The 21,075-nt window shown below is 53.2% G+C and overlaps 1 protein-coding gene across 3 annotated transcripts in view; it reads right to left on the minus strand.

Moving 5' to 3' along the window:
- Positions 1–281: 281 nt before the first annotated feature.
- Acot7 (acyl-CoA thioesterase 7) overlaps positions 282–21,075 on the minus strand; it is a 91,091-nt gene continuing 70,297 nt past the window's right edge. For all 3 annotated transcript variants that reach the window (XM_032893935.1, XM_032893927.1, XM_032893943.1), the window contains exons 7-9: positions 18,126–18,242; positions 10,348–10,532; positions 282–682 (exon numbers count right to left, since the gene is read on the minus strand). In XM_032893935.1, the coding sequence (XP_032749826.1) occupies positions 584–682; positions 10,348–10,532; positions 18,126–18,242 (401 nt within the window). In that variant the 3' untranslated portion in view covers positions 282–583. The remainder of the gene's footprint in view (positions 683–10,347; positions 10,533–18,125; positions 18,243–21,075) is intronic.

Genomic DNA, 21,075 nt, shown 5'->3' on the forward strand with positions numbered 1-21,075 from the left:
CCAGGCACTCTGACCAGACTCTCTCCACCCATCGTCTGCTTAGGCCATCAAGTATGGAGAAGCTTGGAAAAGCACAGAAGGCTCAGAGGCAGCATCCCACGAAAGCTAGAGGGGCAGTGGGGTCCCAGGGTTCCAGAGCCGGTGCTGGGAGGGGTGGGGCCAGGGAGGAGGCAGTGAACTCACAGGAATGGAGGGCGAGGCTGCAAACAGGAGGCAGACCTCCAGAGAGAGAGGAGACCCCCCTCCCCACCGCAGACAAATGACCACCTAGACTGCACGGGTCCAGCCAGACAGCAGCTTTATTAGTGGTGCTGGCTTCTCCAGGCCAGTCAGTGTGCTCTGGTGTCCACGATGGCCTTTGGGACAACATGGGGAGCAGGGACTGGAGGGATATAAATAAAGCTTTGGTGCACAGGTTTTGGGAACAGGCCACAGGTAACACTGCCACACGGTACTTCACAACACCAGCTCTCAAAGGAAATCGGGGTTTGGCCAAGGGGGCGACTTCTAAGTGACTGCACACGGCACTACTGCCACAACTGTGCTGACCCAGGACGGGACAGGATGGGAGGGAGGAAGACATCTAGGGCTGAGTATCTGTATGGCCCTGTCGCTTCGCCTTCATCTGCAGATAGCGGCCTTTGCCTTCTTCAAAACGCTTCTTCTCATCCTCCGTCTCCGGCTGTGGCATACAAAAAAGGAATGCATTAGGTTCACCAGAGAGCTCATGGGTGTCTGCACTGTTCCTGGAGGTACTAAGGACCCTGCCAAGGGGCTTCTGGGTGCCAGGCCCAGCTCTGCCACACATTCCCCAGAATGTGGAATCCCAAGTCCAGGCTCTCTGGCGATGGATTGTGGGGTTAGAAAGTGTGTGTCTATGTGCATGCATGCAAGTGTGTGTGTGTGTGTGTGTGTGTGTGTGTGTATACAAGTGTCAGGGAGAAGAGGGGTTGCCCCACTCCAGGGAACAACTGTCCAACCTTGTTTCAAAGGGATGAGCAGGACGCTGCGTGGCTATGGCCTTGAGAAAGGCCTTACAGTCCTACTCGGTGGGGAGGGGACCCTACCACCTTGCCCTGGACTCTGAGATCCTCAGGCAGGGGCACGTTGGGCTGAGCAGCCTAAGCATCTGGGATCACAGCATCAGTGGGCATGAGCGACTGAGCAGGGGGGCTCAGCTGTAGGCTGGGTTTGCTGGGGATCCTACGGTCTGCTAGGACTTCATCTTTAGGGATGGCCTGGCTTCACCATGACCCCCTGGGCAGATGTCACGGTAGGTCCCATCCGGCACTGCCCTGGCTGAGGAGCTGGGTCTAACGAGGTGTGCTAAGTCTGCAGGAAGCATCTTGCTGTACACCATGTGGGTATCCGAAGGCCAAGGAAATGGGGCAGGCGCCCTTCATCCAGGACGACACCAAGTCCTGGCAGCTAATTTTAGCCCTACATGCTTTATAGACATGCAGTACACTGACAAAGGAGAACCACCCGCCAGAGACTTAATGTCAAGTCACACCAGATACTCCCTTCCGCCAGCCTTCCCCCAATTGCTCTCTAAATGTCACCAGGTGTAAACTGTCCAGGCTGTGCCAGCCGGGAGCCAATGAGATGTGAGGTATTTCAAGACGCTGACACGCCTCCCACAGCGGCTCCGGTTCCTGTCTTAGGTGCATATACAGAAACGGAATCTCTTGTTTTTCAAGATAGGGTTTCTCTGTGTATCCCTGGCTGTCCTGCAACTTACAGTGTAGACCAGGCTGGCCTAGAACTCAGAGGTCTGTCTGCCTCAGCCTCCAGAGTGCTGGGATTAAAGGCATCGGCCACCATGCCCAGCCATAGCAAAGTTTAATCAGGGTTACCCCACACAAGGAAGAACGCTCCTCCCAGAAGACTCAAGGGTCCAAATAAAAAGTGCAGAGCAACTCCCTTGCTAAGTACGGCTTTTTTTGCCAGCCAAGGCACACGGGCGTGAGCACCTGCACACTAGGTGATCTCCCACAGAAAACTGTGAATTGACTCTAAGATCTGAAATCTCAAAGTACAACCCATGTGCACAAACCAGTTAAATTGAGACTTCCCCACACTGGTTTGTTCCTACGTCGTTGGTCGGGTGGTTGTTGGTACCGTGCTTTGTACTGATCAGTCGGCCTCATATGTGCTTTTCTCTGGCCTCTACAGCCCTGGGGAGGCTGTGTTCTGTTGGCTATATGCCACCTAGTCTGTGGTGTTTCACTACAGCTATGGATGTTCTGAGTTACTGCTACCTCTGAGCTCTAGGAGGCTGGGACCCTTGTTGACTTTGCTGCCTGAGTGGGAAAGAGGTGGACCAGGGGCCAGGAACTCTGTAAGGGGAGGGACACCAGTTCCCATGGCCTCGAGCTTCTGCCCAGGAGCTCTGCACTCCTCCTTAGGAGGCAAGTGACCAAGACAGGGTCATCTCCAGGTTTGATCTCCAAGCAGGCTGGCAACCCCACAGAGGAAGGTTATCTTCACCCAATGAACAGCATGAGTCCAGGAGGGCTCCAGGCTTGTTCTCAGAGGACAGGCCTTCCCATTCAGAGACCCTCAGGCTTGCTGTCTTACATATTCCTGCTGGTTAAACACTTGACCTAGCAGGCAGCTACAGTGCAGGAGTCTAGGAGGAGGCTCTGTAGCTCACCTGCTGTGTCACTTGGGGCAGTTACACAATCTCTCTGTGCTTTCTCTCCTCATCCTCCTATAGCGGTGCTGCTCCTAGGGTTATGGAAGCTGCTGTACGTGCATGGGTTCCTGTGTGCACTCCATGCTGTGTGTGCATGGGTTCCTGTGTGCACTCCAAGGCAGGCTGCTCCTCCTCACTCTCATCCCTACCGAGTTAATCCCGACATCTGACTCAATTCTCACAGGGGAAAGGGGCTTAAAGGTGCTGAAAGCTGGTGGCGTTCCAGCTATGTTCTATTTGGCACCACTGGTGGTTAGCCTCAGCTATAGTAGAAGATGGCAGCAGTAACCTCGCCAGGGAGGTCATGCTGCGTGCATGGAGTCTGGGTCCTACTACATGGGGGGCTGGGCCGAGCTGGCTTCCTAGACCAGTTGAAGTGGCTCTCCCCTTTTAGGCACAGGAAAATCGTCATGGCCATTAAGGCGGAGTTCCTAAGTGTTTGCCACCAGGGACCAGTGTAACTGTGGTTCCTGTTGGCTTGGACGGGGCTCTCTGTCTCACAGCAGAGAGGCCCCTAGGGAATGGCCTAATAGCCCCTCAACCCTACAGAGTTTCTAGCCCCAGGTCTAACTCTTCCTTACCAGGCAATATTCTCCTTGAGCCAGAGTCAGGAGGGATCCCTGGCTCTTAGAGCCCAGAGGTAGCCAGTAACTCAGAACATCCAAGCCATAGCCAATACAATGGACGGAAGTAATCAGCAAGAGGGCCATATATGGCCAGCAGAACCCAGGTTACCTCAACACTAAATGCCAGGCCATCCACATTCCCAGAGAGGCAGCAACATGATTTCACAGGAAAAGTCAGACACTGGACCAACTCCTCATACTCCCTGGAACCTTCCTCCCAGTCAATGAGGTTGGAAGAGATTGATTGTGTGTGTGTGTGTGTGTGTGTGATGAGGGGGTCATCAGGGCCTGGACAGGGAAGGTGAGCAAGGTACCCATGACCAGCTGTGACAGAGACCCCACAGCCTCAGCAGCCAACAGGCCTTAGTAGCTCCAGAATGTGAGCCTCATGGCACAGGACGTTTGTGTCACTAGGGCATCAATGGTGGGACCCTACGAGGCTTAAGCCAAAGTGTAGGAAATTGTGGCGGTCAGCTCAGGGCGGAGGGCAAGGCTGGGGCCTGGCACTGGGCCTTGGGGCTGCTCTCATGCGTCTCCAAGTTCAATGTCTGCAGTGACCTCGTCACCAGGATCTGCCCTCACCCAAAATGAACGTTGCCTGGTGATGGATGTGTGGGCTGGTGGCCAGGAGAGCATAGCCAAGGCTGTGAGGGTGAGGACCCGTGAGGGATGTGCCAACTGATGGCCTCATCACTCATATTTCTAGGGACAGTGGCTTGCTCTCAGAATGCTGTGCTCAGAATCCAAGCAGGCCAAGGAGTTGAATTCCGCCTCACCGCCATTTTAAGATGACAAAGGCTTCTCTCCCCTGGAGGCTCCATCAGGGCAGCACACATCCGACAGCGGGGTGGGGTGGGGGTGGGGGGGGGGGTGGTGGCAGAGGCAGGCAGGCAGGGCCTGTCCCTGTGGAACCAAGGACCCTGGCTCAGGGGGCTGGTGGGCTTTCTTGCCCAGTGCCTAACAGAACCGCCATGTCCCTGCTGGGTCTGGAGCTGACAGAATGAGACAGATGGCTCCCTGTGCACAGCCCTCACCATGGCACAGCTGCCACTTCCTGCAGCCCGACCCCCTCCACAGCAGAGTAAATAAACACATACGGTGTGCATTTCTCAGAGCTAGGGAGGTGGGGAGAAGGCCAAAGCTTTTCCCTGGGAGACCCAAGGCTGTCGCCAGGAAGAAAGGAGCTGGTGGTCATGGGCCATGGGCAGCTCTTGGCTGCTAGACCGCCTGCCTGCAGCCACAGTAGGTTTCTCATGCCACGGCAAAAAGCAAGGGTGAAGCAAAGGGACTGTGGGGTTTGGGGTGCACGGAACGAAGGCACCAACAGACCTAGGAGGAGGGAGGGGAGGTTGACATAGGCATGAGTCTGCCTCCACTGACCTGACCGTGAAGTCGCACATGTACTACTGCCAGGCTCCCTCACCATAAAATAATTCTGTGGACCCTTGAAGCGTTCCCTGTGGCCTAGCATGTGTCCCTCACACACATTCTCAGGCAGGACCATCTGTGGAGTCACTGGCTGTCTCTGAGATGACCTGAGGCCTTATGCACTCTGGGGCTGCAGGTGCTCAAGGAGTGCTCGGCCTCTGTTGAGCATCTGCTCACCCAGGCAGTGGCCTGGGACGAGAAACCAGCAGCCTGGGGTCATCTAAGTCAGCTGGGCCTTGAGGGCAGCTTGCCCACTCAGAGGAACATAAGGCCAGGGTGACACTCCCCGGCCGCAGGTTAAAGGTTCCCCGCGTTCTGGATGCTCAGGCTCTGCCTGGCACTGGGCGCTGAGCCCTTCCCCCTGCCTGGCAGCTCCTGCTCCAATCTGCATCTCCTCCACACGGCCTGCCAAGTGCCGTCTTCTGGGCCTGCTTCCACCGGAGGAAAGCCTGTGGCTTTCAGAACCTCACTACAAACCCAGTGTTTCCACTCTGCATTCTCTGTGCTTCAAGAACACACATTTGGAACACAGCACAGACGGCTGAGCCCTATTCTCTGCATAATCAATAGGTTGTCCTTTTCCTAATTAGTGAGTTCGGCTAAAAGGAGGCATCCAGTGGTGACTGGCACCTTCCTGCTAGACTGAGGGACACATCCTAGGAAGCCACACTGCGCCCTCTCTCCAGTGTTCCATGAGGGGTCTCGGACACTCCAGCAGCAGTGAAAACTGCTAATTAGTGTAGCCTGTTGGGAGGGGGCACAGTGTGTGTAGGTCATCAGGCTAGACAGTGAGATTCAGCACAGGACTCACTTGGGAGGGAAGAAGAGAGTCCCAGTCCAGCAGGGCTGGGCCTGGCACCTGGAGGCACAGGGCCCAGCAGTTGGCTCTGCCACTTCTTCCCTGTGCCTGTCTAGGGTCCTGAGGAAATCTCATCAACGCCCTCCCCAGGGGCTCCTGCTACCTGCACGGATGGGCTCACATCTAGCAACGTTGTTCCCACATGGGTAAGAAATTCCATTATAAAGGCCACCGGAAGGCTGTTGGCAGAGGCAGAGGATTAGCTGTGTAGAGGGAGAATCAGCCCCTGTGAGGGCGTCTCCCAAGAGCATGGACTTTTTAGTCTCTGCAGCCAAGATTACAGCTCCTATGCTAGTTGTCCACACAGCAACCAAGATACTAAGGGCAGTGACACTGGCTGAGCCCCGGCCAGAGCGGGGTCCTCGTCTCAGGCTCTGCCGCGGCCCTTCTCCCCCTGATGCAGGAGACAACTGGACCTGGATCCAGCAGAATAAACCAGACTTGACCCAAACGACAAAGTCCTGGGCTGGAGAGGTGGCTCATCAGTCAAGAGCACAGGCTGCTCTTCCAGAGGTCCTGTGTTCAATCCCTAGCACCCACACAGTGGCTCACAACCATCTGTAATGGAACCTGACACCCTCTTCTGGCATGTAGGTGTATGTGCAGATAGAGCACTCACATACATAAGGTAAATAAATCTTAAAAAACCAACAACAAAACCCTAAGGAAGTCATAATCTACAGTGGTGTGTATGGCCTTCTTGCCAGATTCAAAACTGGTAGTTTGTAACAAACACTGATACCGCCAATCAACTGCAGCAGGCTTGGCAGGGCCAGCAGTGATGACAGAGCCATGACTGGGTGTAGCCGGTGCACCCAGTGCCAGGAAAGTGCTGGCATCAGTGTGTCTTATTGACACATGCTGTGTGCAAACACACGAGTGGGAAGCCTCCTCGCATCCCCCCGCCACTGCAAGCTCCCAGGACTCTCTGAGCCTTTGCATACGAGCCCGGGGGTGTCTGGTCTGAGGGCTTTAGCAACAGTACTCTAATATGGAGCACCAACTGTGCTGCAGGCTAACATGGTGGAGTTGGGGTGTCCTGCCCAGGACATAGCAGGGGCCAGAGCTGGCCACCATAAAACCTATCTTGGGGTGCCAGGCCTCATCTTGCCTCCCGCTCCTACCACTTCCCTTCTATGACAGTGGATTCAGAGGGCTGTGACACTCTCCTCCCCATGCCTTTAGGAACAATGACTGGTAGGTCTCCGTGTATGGGCCTCCTGGCCACTGGACTGGCAGTGCTCACACCACCACAGTGTGGTACCCTGTGGCCTCATTGCTCTGTGGTCAGTACCTCTTCTGGATCATGAATGGAGGTGACAAACCCTTATTCCAATTTACTCCACTGGGCTGGCCCTAGTGGAGCCCTTTGGTAAACCCCTGGGGGAAAGAGAGTGGCTTGGCAGACGGCCAGGGTGATTGTGTTCTGTGCATCCTGTGTTTATGGCAGTGTGGACCTGAGGGTCCTCAAGAGATACCCGAAGCTTGGAGGGCAAAGAGGTGGTGAAGAGATGGGATGGATGCAGAGCAGGCCTGGGAAGGAAGAGGAGGCCTCCTCAGCTGGGCAGCCTCCTCAGGCTGGGCAGTACCCATGCCTTCCTGGAGCAGATGTGCCAAGGTGCTGTACTGTCTGTTCTGGCCAAAGGCCACTGAGAACAAATAGAGGAGATAGATACAAGGCCTCAGATTCCAAAGACATTGACAGTGTCCCAGCACAAAAGTGCTCAATGGTCCTGTGCATGGTGAATTCTCTAGGCTTGAACATGGCCCCTCTGAGCCTGCAGAAGCATGTGGTGTCTCCTTGGAGCCCCTGTTCCCTTCCCCCAGGATAAGAGCCCTAGTGAGAACCTTCCTTCCTGTTTCCTGCAAGCAGGCTGTATGTGCCTCTGTAGTGCTGAGTCAGGAATGTCGCCTCCCTCTCTGCCCCTGGCTCTCAGAGCCCAGAGAGACAGATTAGACAGAAACTGTATTTCAACCTCTGTGGAAAATCAGAGGCCGTATCTGAGTAACTGTCTACTCAGGTCCAGTAGGGGATGGTAGTGTGGTCACAATGCGACCAAACGCCCAGCTGGTTCTTGAGTCATCTGGGCTGATGCAGTCTCCTGCAAGGAGCAGGCCCCACAAGCAGGTAGCTCTCAGTCACGCTGCAGGTACCTGGCCTAGAACCTGAATGGAGGCCAGCAGCCCCAGGGCCAACCAGCAGGTCTGATTCAAAGGAGGTACAGAGAAGAGGTGAGGCACTGTTTTCCTGGACTGACAGTGCCAGCCAAAGTCCTGGGAAGTCATTGTCCAGCCCTCCCTCATTGTCTTCCTGTTAGGATGAGGATGGCAACTCCACACTCCGTATGTGCCACACAGAAGGACATGTTTTGGCCTCCAAAGACCCTAACCACCTGTCCCTTTCATTCTCAGACCCCTCCCTCCATGGTCACCTTTCCCAGAAGTGAGGGATGGCTGTGGCATCTTGCTGGCCTCAGTGCTCACCCTCATAAGCCCTGCCCCCAGCAAGAAAGGAGCAGGTGCTTCTGTCACATCACCACAAGGTTCTAACATCAGGGCTCATGGCAAACATGGCCGTCACCACTGCCTGGGGACTTGAGCTGCTGCACTGGGTCGGTTAGATAAAAAAGTGCACCTTTCACTGATACTTGGTTGAGCTCCGCTGGCTATGAGCAAGCCTCGCTTTGGAAAGAAGAGAGTTGGCCAGAGTCCTGATTCCTGCACTGCCCCCATTTTAACCTGGACCATATGCTCTTATCACCTGAGGGCTACGGGCTAAGGCAGAGTCTAGCCCACCTGCCTGTGTGCCATTCACAAGGTACACACAGCTGGGCATGAGAGGCACCACTATGGGCTGGGACACTGTGACAGGGCAGCTGGCTCCCTGCAGTTGGATCCAGATTTTCTGAGAACATATAAGTCAAATCCTCTCTGTGGGCTCCCTACCTCCTCAGACCCAAGGCTGGGCATTCGCTGGTTACAGAGTGCCTGTTGGGGCCCTTGAGTTATGGCAGTCTAACTGGGGCAAGTTCTGTCCATACAAAGGGCCAGAGGGATCCTCAGCTCAACACTGACTCCATATGGGTCCTACCTTCCTCAAAGCACTTCCCTTACCCTGGCCTAAAAGAGAAAAAAAAAAATCACACAGTAGAGGTACTGGGTCCCAGGGAGGCACAGGTCCTGAACCACAGGAGGCTGCTCTTCTAACATGTCTTCCCACTTCCCACAGCTCAGACAGAAGCCTGCAGCTCATCCCACTCTAAGGTTAAAGGGTGCTGCTCTGGGGAGCATGGGTGGCAGGAGGAATGGGTCATGCTCACTGCATAGGCTGGCCAATGTGACCGACAGCTTTGGTATGGCAGCAACTATAGGCATCCTGGCACACAAGCCCTCCACACATCAGGAAACACCTCCACAGAAGCAAATGAGGCTGCATTCTGTGTCAGCAGGGCCCTGGGGAGGGAGCTAAAAATAGACAGGATCTTGAAGATGGCTGGCAATGGGGGTGGGGACAGGCAGGAGCAGGAGGGGCATCATGCACACATGGCCGTGTGCAGTCCACGTGTGTACGGGGTCCAGAATTTGTGCTTGCGTGGCTGGTTCCCAAGCATACCCAAGCCCAGCAGAATCCTTCTCTAGAGAGCCTCCCCAGCCCTCTGTGCTGACTTCTCCTGCCCAGCTCAGTGAAGAACCAAGGAATGTCAAAGGAGCATCTTCTATAAGTGTGAGGTAGCAGCCTGGACCTGCAGGATACCACCAAGGACCGAATCTCAAAGCTGGGATGGACACCTTTCTCTCCCACTCACTGCAACACATGGTGTCCTGCTGCCGCCTCTCTGAGCAGTGCTCCTGTGCTACTCAGGACAAAGCTTCTACTGCTTCGGGGAAGGTCATGGGCCTGGAACCTGAACGCATGGTGTACATGACCCCAACTTCCAGAGCCCATTCTGGCTGCATTGTTGGGAGCTCAAAAACGGAGCACCTGACCACATAGCTGGGAAGGATGACCCATGGTTTCCTGCAGAGTGCTGAGACCACGCCCACAGAAGCACCAGCCCTCTCTACTTCCAGATCCGGAAGCTTGTGCCCATTTGAGTGATGCTGGAGACCCCGCCCCTCAGCAATCCAGGAAGACCTTGGCCCTGGCCCTGTTTTAACTTTTTTTTGAATCTGCTCCGAATCTGCTCCTATAGGAGCCCACCCTTGCACAGCCTCCTGAGAGGGCTCCTCCCTGCTTCCCACCCCAAGCCTCCAAAGCCTTCCCTGTAGCTGCTGGCCAGGACTCTCTAGTCTCACTTCCTGCCTAAGGTCACAGAGCTGACAAGTGGGTTACCCCTTTCTCCATCTGCATGAGCCCCAGGAGCATAGAACTGAAGCTTGTGTCATTGGGTGACACAGAAGCCCAAAGTCACATTGGGAGGACCCATGCCTCAGTCCTCCTAACCCACCCCAGTTCTCCTAGAAAGAAAACAAGGCTTGAGGTGCTCCTAAAACCCCAGCACGTGCACACAGTTCCAGGAATCCGGGCACTGTGCTATCATAAGGAGGCAGCAATGGTGTTGAGCTCAGAGAGGTCTGACCTGACCCATGTGCCCACCCTACAGTCTGCAGCTTGCAAGGCAACCCTTCGGAAGACTTGACTTTACCTGAGCACAGTCCATGGTCACAGGCCTGGAGAGGGCCAGGCCTGGGTCCTGCCCTGTTAGGACAGGATGGCTACTCCTGAGGACACTCACCACAAGCTGAGGCACAGGCAGCGGCTTGCCCTCCTGGTTCAGGGACACGTAGGTGAAGAAGGCACTGGCAGCCCGGTAGCGCTTCTGTGAGTTGTCCACCACAGGGTCAGCGTCCACCAGGACCTCAATTTCCATGGACTTATTGCTTGTGAAGGTCATGCGTCCAGAGATGGTGATGACACAGCCTGTGGAGGACACGGAGACGCTGCATTACCAGACACCAGCTCGGTCTCTACAGGCATGCCAGAGAGAAGCCATGTTACTGAGGACAGTTAAGATGCTGAGTTAGGCAACACAGGCAGCGGCCACTACGAGACGTTACAGCAAACTATTAGTGTGTGTCATTATTAGTCAGTGTGAGTCATCTGTTTCCACAGCAGACATTCACTGCTGCCCCAACATTTCTGGCGGCCACTAGGTCCAGACTCACTGAACACAAGGCCAGGAGGGGCGGATCAGTCAGCCAGGCTCTGGATGAGCTTGCTCAGTCCTTCCTCAGGGGAAGCTGAACTTGCTACCTTCCCTGTCCTGTTGGGCAGGGTGGTGCTGCCACACTGTGATGTTCTGAGCACCACAGGAGAGTCAGGGGTTTACATTTTTTAATGCTGGATGGACGCGAGCACGTGACTGTCAGGCTTGCTCTATAACCCTATGGGTCTCAAACATGGGCTGAAGTTTCATCCTCTGAGCTGTAGGACAACAGGTCATCATTGTAGCGATGTGCACCTCTTGCCAACACAGACATGGGGTCATGTGATCATGATCTTAGTTCTCTGTCACTGCCCCTGTAGATACCCCTAGGGTCTCAAGTCTACCATACCTATCCTCAGGCACATGATGCTTCTGCCTGGCTTCTGCTTCTAGATATGACGTCTCTCCTCTGTCACCATCCACCCTTCTACAGTGTCAGACCCTCCAGTGCCTGGCTTTCTCTCTCCACCTTGGTAGTTTCTGGTCTCGGGATGCTTGGTTCTGCTCTTATAACTGAATATAAGGGAGCCTGACCCCCTGACGGCTATGTGACCATCAGAATCCTTACTCATCTTTAAGCAGGGTGGTCTTCTGGGCTAACCAATGGGGGTCACAGGGCCTACTCAACCGGGACCAGTGCTGGCTGCAGGGCCCTACAACACACATCTAGCATCCTAGCTTCGAGACAGGCCCTGCAGGATGCACTGAGACAGCCAGTGAGAAAGAGACAACAATGAAGACAGTGGGCTATTCTGTTAAGAAGTACCAGAAAGTTCCATTCCACATTCAACTTCATACTTACACAGGGTGTTTCAGTGCAGGACGTGGCCATTTCTGGGAGGGAGGGAAGAGCCAGGTGGTCAGTGACAGGTAGCCTGACACAGCTGTAAGGCTGTGACGTGTGAGCATCTGCCAGTGGTGACCACACCCTGAGCCACATCCTGGGCCTGTCAGCAGCTCAGGGTCTGAGGACAGCCTAGTCACCCAAGGCTTGCAACACCTCTGCCCTCTCCTAAATGTCCACTGAGAGCTGGGCTGCAAGGCAAGCCGGAGAGAAGAAACCGGCAAGATGTCCTCAAAGACCAAGGCTCATGTGAGGGCCACCGTGTGGCATGGCTGAGTACATCCACGCTGTGAGGAGCAGATCCCAGGCTATGGATTCCAGAGAACAGATGGGAACGTGTCTGTCTGCTGTCATCCATGAAACCCGTTTCCTACCATTCGCCACAGCAAAATCCTGGCCGCTTATGGTTTAATGTCTAAGTTGGAAATCCAATGCTTTTAACTCCAAGTTTATGTCAGAAACGGCTGGTTCTGAGAACTGGACTGGGGGACACAAAGTGGGTGGGAGGATCTGGAGCCAGGATTCCACACCACACAACAAACACCCCAAAACTGGGCCTTTTCAGTCCCAGGAGAGCTCCTCACAATGTCACACACAAGCCCCAGGGAGAACTCCCACAGACGCAGGAATCCACTGTGGAGCTGGCACCTGATGCAGCCACTGAGAGAACGTGATCTAACTGAAAGCTGAAAACCAAATCCTCAGCCACAAGAGCTGGGGGCCCAGAGCACACAGCGGCCCTGCAGGGCCAAGGCCTGCCTGGGGAAGGAGGTCCTCTGGGGGCAAAGGGTGGGGAGGGGGAAGAGGCCTAAAGCTTAGATGCTCCTGTCCTGACCTGACCTCCAGACTGCATTAGGGCCTTCCCTACAATGGCAGACTGGCTTGCCCTGTGTTCCTTCTAGGGACACTGCCGACAGCCCATCTTTCCCCACGCAGTCCTCCCAACTAGTCCTCATGCACCATCACGATCTCACCAATGCCTATGGGGCTCCCAATCTAGAATGCCCAGGGGCCAAGCAGGATCCCCATTATGTGGTGAGTAAACACGCAGACCCAGAGGGCTGTGGACTGCAGGAACCTAGCACCCTGCTGGTTCCCAGAGCTCAGAGGAGTCTTAGACCCTGCCATTACGCTGGAGTGGACAAGGGACAGGCCTGAACTGAGTGGCTCAGAAGCACAGCACTGGCCATCAAAACACCCTTCTTATAGGTTCACTGTCTATGTAAACATGTTTTGCCTACATGTATCAGTGTGCATCCTGTGTGTGCCTAGTGTTTGTGGACTGGAGCTGGCGCTTTGGACAGGTACCACGTGGGTAATGGGAACTAAATCCCAGGTCTGTGTAAGAGCAGCAAAAGCTCTACCTGCTGAGCATCTTCCCAGCCCCTCGGCTCCATCGTTAGAGGCCACCGTGCTGCCCACCAAGTAGTCTCAGTCCACAAGGACAGTGCAGAGTATAACTAAGATGAAAATTAGTCTGGATGTCTTACAGTCCGTGTATCCTGGCAAACATAATGAAGCCACCTCAGAACGGCAGGGGCGGGCAATTTCTCTGTGTAGCCCTGCTGTCCTGGAACTGCCTCTGCCTCCCTGGTGCTGGGACCAAAGGTGTGCACAGCCGTGGTCCCCCAGCATTTTGTTTTTGTTTTTAAGCAAAGCCAACAGAATAGAATGCTGGGAACTACTAGAGGCAGAAAACTCAACTATCCACCCCACTCTCTCCAAACTCAACAGAAAGGGGACACTACATAAAGGCTGGTGAGGGGCACCTGGAGTACACCTTGGGGTACACCACCCACTGCACACAGCCTCAGAAGACACAAGGACCTACTCAAACGTGGGAAGCAACTACAGTCTCACCACATCCAAAATGAACATCAAAGGTCCATGGTGTTGCTTTTGGCCTGCGAAGATCGAATGTCATTCCCACTCACCCTGTCGCTGCTCTTCTGTGCCCTGGATGCCTGCTTGTGTCTTGTCACGGGGTCACCAAGAAATAACCTGAGCCCCAGTGGCTCATCCCCTCAAGCTGAAGTCTGCAGGCTGGAACACTGAGGTAACAGGCTGCGGAAGGCAGGGTCTCAGCACAGCGCCTGGTGCTGACATCAGCAATGTCCAAGGTAAGTGTGTCAAGGGGCTGAGTTGGGAACGACCTGTTCTGAGGCCACAGATAGCCAGTCTGAAGGCAAGCCCCACAAAGCTGGCAGCTTGCCCCAGCTGACTCCCCAACAGACCGTGTTACTCCTGAGGTGCAGCAGATAGATTGTAGCAATATGCCAGCAATTTGAAAAACGAAACAAACACTAACAAAGCTGCTATTCCCAAGCACTCCAAAGTTTATGATCAGCTCCATGTTCTGGGAGCCAGAGAGCCAGGACAGAGAACTATCTCAAGAAAGCAGAGAGCAGGGCTGGAGAGATGGCTCAGAGGTTAAGAGCACTGTCTGCTCATCCAGAGGTCATGAGTTCAATTCCCAGCAACCACATGGTGGCTCACAACCATCTATAATGAGATCTGGTGCCCTCTTCTGGCCTGCACGTGTACATGCAGGTGCAATGCTGTATACACAATATATAAAATCTTTAAAAAAAAAGAAAGAAAGAAAGCAGAGAGCAGCCAATGGATGCTGGTGTGACACTGCAGCCTCAGACAGTCCCTGCTTCCAACGTCCTCTCTGGGAGGCTGGTCACCTGCAAAGACTGAATTTGGTTTCCTATGTAGCACTTACAAGAACCATCTCTGCAAGGAAACTGCTTGGAATTTAATGTCTCCATCGAGGAGGACATCGGGAAAGTCAGCCCTGTCCCCAGCATGCATGGTGCTGGCATGGAGGTCCTGAGATGCTCTTGCTGATCTCAAAGAGCTGGACCTTGGCCCTCCTCACTTCTCACTGGGCAAGACGCCAATGACACAGAACGGGACTAGACCTAGTGTGTAGATGAAATCACTGGACGGACACCTTAACTCAACCTACGCCTTTAGTGTGCTTGAGTGGCCACCTTCCTCAGAGTACCAGGATGCTGCAGGTAGCCATGGAAGTTGTGAGCCACAGGCGGGATAGTGTGTGTCCTCTCTGCTCTCAGCAGGAATGAAGAGTTATCCTCAAAGAAGCAAGTTTGTAAACCGCAAGTCAGCTGTTTTGCAGGAGCAGGGGCAGCCAAAGGCCTGAATGGCCACATGGAAGCCCTGCTGTGAAAACTGGGCCTACACTTGTAAACCTGGGTGCAGCTAACAGTTCCTTAGCAAAGCCTGCTCTGCTAAAACTCACACATTCTTTTCTGGCCTTCTGGGGACAGTCCTGTGACCATGTAAGCTGTTGGCATAAGTTTTCAGGGGCAGGGGAAGTACCGTATTGAATGACAAATTTCCTCTAAGAGACAGACTCAAAAAGATGGCCTCTGGCTCAGGACACAGGGAACCAGAGGAGGCAGGATGGATTCTCAGAGCATATGAGTTCTCATGATAGCTTGGATTCAGATGTTAGCCTCCAAAACCAGGAGAGAACTCATTTCTGTCATTTTAAGCATCCCAGTCTGCAGGCATCTGACACAGCAGCCCCAGGGAGCTAACACCATTTTGAATAACAAGAGCTCACATGCCAGGTCCATCTTTCAGGCAATGTTCCCTGAGCTCTGTGGATGCCGCCTCATCTTGTACACACTGACGCAAGTCACACCTTCTCTGAAGGTGGAAGGTGAAGGAAAGTCACAAGGACAGTGGGTTCATGAGGCATCAAAGCCGTAGGGTTAAGGTGACCTCAGCAGTCTCATCAGGGTCGTTGGCTCCTCCTTCCTCACAGCTTCTGACACAACTTGGACTGTGTCACTGCAAACCCAGAGGGACTTGTGTCACTGGTAAAAGCGCAGAATGCATATGTCTAAGGTGGCAGAGCCCTCTCTACTGAGGAATCAACCCCAGCTGTGGTGACGATATAGCCAGGGACATGTGAGGAGGGACCCTCTTTTCCCTGGACACACTCCAGGATGGCTGCCCTTTAAAAGTTCAACACACAGGCACCTCACAGGAGACATCTCTGTGGAAACAAGCTAGGCCACAGTGTGCCCAAGCCTGTGGAGACTGACACGGACGTAGGCTGGACTCCATAACCACTATTTCAGAGCTGCCCCAATTCCTTCAAACTCCAAATGAGATGTCATCATTTGCAGTCACCTGCTGCTCCCTGGGAGGAGCCAATGTCTCCTTCAGACTCTCTAGGCCAGAAGGCTGTATAGTAAAAGCACAAAGAGAAGGACTGTGGCAGACCCTGAGGGAGGCCTCACATCAGATTTTACTGTTTTAAAGACAGGGCTTCACACTAGGAAACCCTGGCTAGCCTTCAACTCCTGAGGACTGGGATTAAAGATGTACACCACCAAGACCACAGCTCTCTAGCTGCAGAGACCAGGCCAGCCAGGAGGGTCTGTGTAATAGATACCCCACCCCCACTCCAAACTGCCGGGAGGAAGCCGATACAGAGTGTCGGCCCAGAAGGCACCGACCTTCGGAAGTGAGGACCCCTTTCTGTGCTGCAGATGCATGCACCTTCAGAAGTTAGTCTGTCCTCAAAGCCGCACATCCTCTGGTGGCAGAAAGGACCCTAGAGGAGCTGACTGACTCTCATCTGCTGTACGACCCCTTGGATGAAGCAGCTCCTCTAATCCAGAGCTGCTGTCTCTTCGACATCCCTTTTCCAAGCAGCTCCTGACCACATGGGGGCTCAGGGTGAGGATCTGGGGGTCTCCCCCCTACATGTCTTCATTCTAAGAACAGGATTGAGCTGCCTTTTTTTTTTTTCCTTCTTCTTTTTTCTTTTTTTCGGAGCTGGGAACCGAACCCAGGGCCTTGCGCTTGCTAGGCAAGTGCTCTACAACTGAGCTAAATCCCCAACCCCAGGATTGAGCTGCTTTAAGGGCTCTCTGACTCTAGGCCTTACTGATATAGCTACTGCTGGGTGGATGTGGGGGAAGTGCTACCGTCTAGGGTTCTTTTCTCAGTCCTAGGCACCCGAGGGAGGACTGAGAGGACCAGTTGCTCTCCATGGTGGGTTTGGATTCATGTTTAACAATGAACAGCCACTTCACTAGGCAGGCCCTCCAGAAAAGGGGAAGCATGGGACCTGACGCCAGGACTCCCCTGTAGAGAGAAAATCTTTTCTATTGTATGGAGGCATCACCTGTCAGTTACAATACCTATGGCCTATAGGGAAGGGTAGAATAGAAGGTGGACATCCAAGAGGCAGAGAGGATTCTGGGTAAAGTGAGGAGTGGGATGGGTCACCTGTCAGACGCATGGTGCCTGAGCACAGGTAACCAGTCACGTGGTAGAATGTAAGTTAGAATAACTGGGTTATTTTAGTTATGATCTAACCATAGAAGAGTCTAGCTACATGGCTTAAGTATGTGTAAATATGTTTTGAGTCCAGGTCTTATTTCTGGGAACATGATGCCGGCAGGAAGAACCAGACTTAACTTCTCACTCTCCTCTCCTAAAAGGCTCACGGCTTGAGCTACAAGCAGCAAAGCACTCAGGGCGTCTGACACAAGGCCTCCAGAAGCAAGCTAGAACAGACAAGGCCCACTGTCATGGGCAACTGTAAAATGGCACTAACTGTCTGTGTTTATGGCAAATACCATCAGTAAGATGAATTCTTACAAGTGGAGGGGCTGTGTCACTGCTGTGTGTCCTGGACAGCCCTGTATCTCCCCAGCCTCACAGCGCTTCCGCTGACCATGAAGCAACCCTGCCAGGTGCTGGGAAGCACCCGGGGTCACGAGGCTCTGGACTCAGCAGCAGGCAGACAAGGCAGCGAAAAGGCTTAGGCTGTATGGCTCCTAGACTGTCATCAGCCATGCAGGGGCCCAGCCTCATCCACTGCCCTCCATGAGCTGCTTCCATGGTGCAGGATCCTAGGCCTCATTTTGGACTCACCCCGAGCCTATGCTCGCAAGGCTGAGACACTGATGAACTTGATTTATAGCCAGAGGCCCAGCCACGGGTTAGATTTCCATCAGGTGAGAATTCCCAAGCAGCCCTTAAGCTGGGTGAGAGGTGAGAGGTGAGGGGTGAGAGGTGAGAGGTGAGAGGTGAGAGGTGAGCAGGGCTGGCTAAGGAGGGAGTGCCTGAGGCACCACCGCTCGCTCCTGCCATCACTGTCTGTCCGTAATGTCTTGGGTCACCTCTTATTCCACAAGGAGGAAACCGACAAGGCAGGGTGGCAGCTGTTCAAGTGAGAGAATCACAGGGCTCCCTGTGTGCAGAGGGTGAGCTAAGGCTGGAGTTCAGGGACAGAGGCTTCTGCCATCCCAGTCAGATCAGCCTCACCGGCATGCGTGAAGGGCAAAGCACAGCTCTCTCTCTCTTCCTGCTTCTTGTGGGACACGGGCAGATACAGGTGTGGGCACAGAGTGAAGTGGCACCAGGAACCCCAAAGAGCTGCCCATCATTTCACAGAGAGAGCTCCTACCTTTCCGGATCTTGTCATGGAAATTAATAGCATCCACAGAGGCAGTCACTATATTGGTCTTGCAGTGGCGCGCAGCCACAATCCCAGCCACCTCATCCATGAGCTTCATGGTGACACCTGAAGAGAAAGGGGAGCGTAGCTGGTGAGTCTGGAGAAGAGGGAGAACCGCACACCGGGGAACAAGTCCTCCATCCACACAGTCAGCAACTGGATGACTCTCATTTTAAAGCCAAATTCCTCAGGAGCATCTGACAATGGTGTCAGGTGACATCCTAGGCAGCTGACAAAGTGACAGCACCTTTCTAGTTCTCCACAAACCTCACTCTGTTGTGAAAAAATCATGACGACGTCCCCTGGGAGGATGTCAGTCAAAACAGCAGCTGCTTAGAAATGGTGGCACACTTCTGTGACCCATATACTTACAGGCCATCCTGAGCTACATAGCAAGAGCCTGTCTCAATAATGACAAAGTCAGATAACTCAGAGCAAGGGCAGTTCACAGTCACCAGTTCATCTGTCTGTCTGTCCATCCATCCGTCCTTCCTTCCCTCCCTCCCTCCTTTCTTTCTTTTCCACATGACAGCGTTTTCCTATGTAGCCATGACGGTCCTAGAACTCAGAAATCCCCCTGCCTTTGCCTCTCAAGTGCTGGGATTAAAGGTGTCCCACCACTGTCCCACATCTCCAGTCCTTCTTAAAGGACTGAGAAAGGGGCAATTTCTGGGCAATGGCTGGAAACTGGAGACAGAAATAGTGTGATTCAACTGTTCCACACCCGGGGACAGAGATGCTCAGAGGGACAGACCTGCAAATGCAATTTCAATAGCAGCCCCATTCACAGCAGCCAGAGAAAAGAAGCAGCACAAAGCCCGCCTGCTGATGAAGGCCAGCAAGATGTGGCAGGCCGGGAGACTCAAGATGCCCTAGACATGGCAGAGCAGAGGAGAAATGGGTGAGTGCCAAGGGCACGGGGCTTCTCTTCTAGAGGGAATGTTTCCCAACCCAAACTCTGAGACTTGGAATGCTCCAAGAGCTAAACTCTTTGAATAGTGATGTGATGCCACCAGCAGCAAATTTCATACTGCATAACTGATTAACACAAAATCATTAAAATATCATACTGTGAGAATGTAAGGCCCACTATGGGAAGCAGTACAGGGTCCTCCGAACACTGGAAACACAAACTCTAGGCGCCCAACAGTGCAGACAGCTCTGCAGGCCTCGGCCTGCTCCTCACTGCTCTGCCTTGCTAAAGACCTTTAGTTTACCTTCCTGAAGCCAGCCTCCAAGGCCTAGTGGCCTATTTGGCCACTTCCTCCTCCTGAGGATGACTTCCAGGTACAGCTATCACGGTACTGAAGTCCAACAATCAAAGCCCCCTTTGGCTCACCTACTTAACACAGCCAATTAAAATCAAACACCTCACTTAATACAGGGGCTGCCCTTTTACATTTATAAACATCTGTCTAAGGCTTCTCCCAGAGGCAGTCGTTTGTCCTCTAGAACAAATGAATCTTCCTCCCCTCTCCCTTGCTCCCTTCCCTTTCTTCCTGTCCTCTCGTCTTTGTCTCTTGTTCCCTACCCTTTGTCCCTTTGGAGCAAAATTATGTCCTTTGTGCTGAGAACTTGGACTTGGGAGTCCTGAGCCAATGCTGACCTCTTACAACCCGCAATCTAGCAATCTACTTCCTGGGTGTAGAGCCAAAGGAGGCAGCAGCACCAGCCTCTATCATAGTAAGTATTGTTTTTGTTTGTTTGTTTGTTTAAGATTTATTTGTTTATTATATATGAGTACACTGTAGCTGTCCTCAGACACACCAGAAGAGGGCATCGGATCTCATTACAGATGGTTGTGAGCCACCATGTGGTTGCTGGGAATTGAACTCAGGACCTCTGGAAGAGCAGTGAGTGTTCTTAACCACTGAGTCATCTCTCCAGCCTGATAAGTGTTATTTATTTAGGGGTGTGTGTGTGTGTGTGTGTGTGTGTGTGTGTGTGTGTGTGTGTGTGTGTGCGCCTATGCAGATGTGTGATTCAGCATGAAGGTAAAGATTAGAAGACAACTTTTGGGAGTTGGTTTTCTCTTCCCACTATGTGAAAACTAGTGAAGAAATTGAACACAGGTCATCAGTCTTGGTGACAAGTGCCTTTACCCAGTGAGCCATTCTGCCAGCCCTATTTGCTTATTTTTATTTAAATTTCATCATCATCATCATCGTGTGTACTTGTGCATGTTGTGTGTGTGTGTGCACACACACGTGCACGTATGTACCACAGTACACACATGTGGAGGTCAGAGGACAATCTCTGGATCCATCTTTATGAGGATCACAGGAGTCAAAGTCAGCTGGCTGGGTTCATATGGTAAGCATTTTTCCCCACTGAGCCATTTTGTCGGTCCCTTGCAGCCTTATTTTTGAAACAAGGTCTTGCTAATGCAACCTGACAGTCTGTCCTTAAACTCAAGATTCTTCTGCCTCAGTGTCCCAAGCACTGGGATCATAAGGTACAAAAGTACCAAATGAGACTGATCCACCCTACAGATGTCAGGAAGTTTAGAAAGCTCAAGTGCTCACTATTCTCGGACACCCCATCCATCCAAGAGGCACCCCATGCGTCTGAGAGGCACCCCGTCTTTCCGAGACAGCCCAGGCACTAGTACAGTCACACACCTCGTGTGCTGGGAGGTGACAGCACTGCCCAGCAGGAAATTACAAGTTTATTAGCAGGACTTTCTAGGGAAGTGGAAAGGTTCAGCTAACCCTAGTGAGGGGGAGGGGAAGAGAGCGGAGACCTGGCTGCAGGCACCATCTTCAAAGTTCCACCCACATAAGGTGCCAGTCCTGTCCAGCCTACACAGAAAGTCAAGAGCCCACTTCTCAAAGAAAGAGCAGGGTCACAGAGGCACAAAGCACCCCAGTTCTAAGCACAGGAACAGAGAACCAGCTAT

The sequence above is a fragment of the Rattus rattus genome, chromosome 1 (genome assembly GCF_011064425.1).
Source record: "Rattus rattus isolate New Zealand chromosome 1, Rrattus_CSIRO_v1, whole genome shotgun sequence".
Classification (NCBI taxonomy): Eukaryota; Metazoa; Chordata; class Mammalia; order Rodentia; family Muridae; genus Rattus; species Rattus rattus.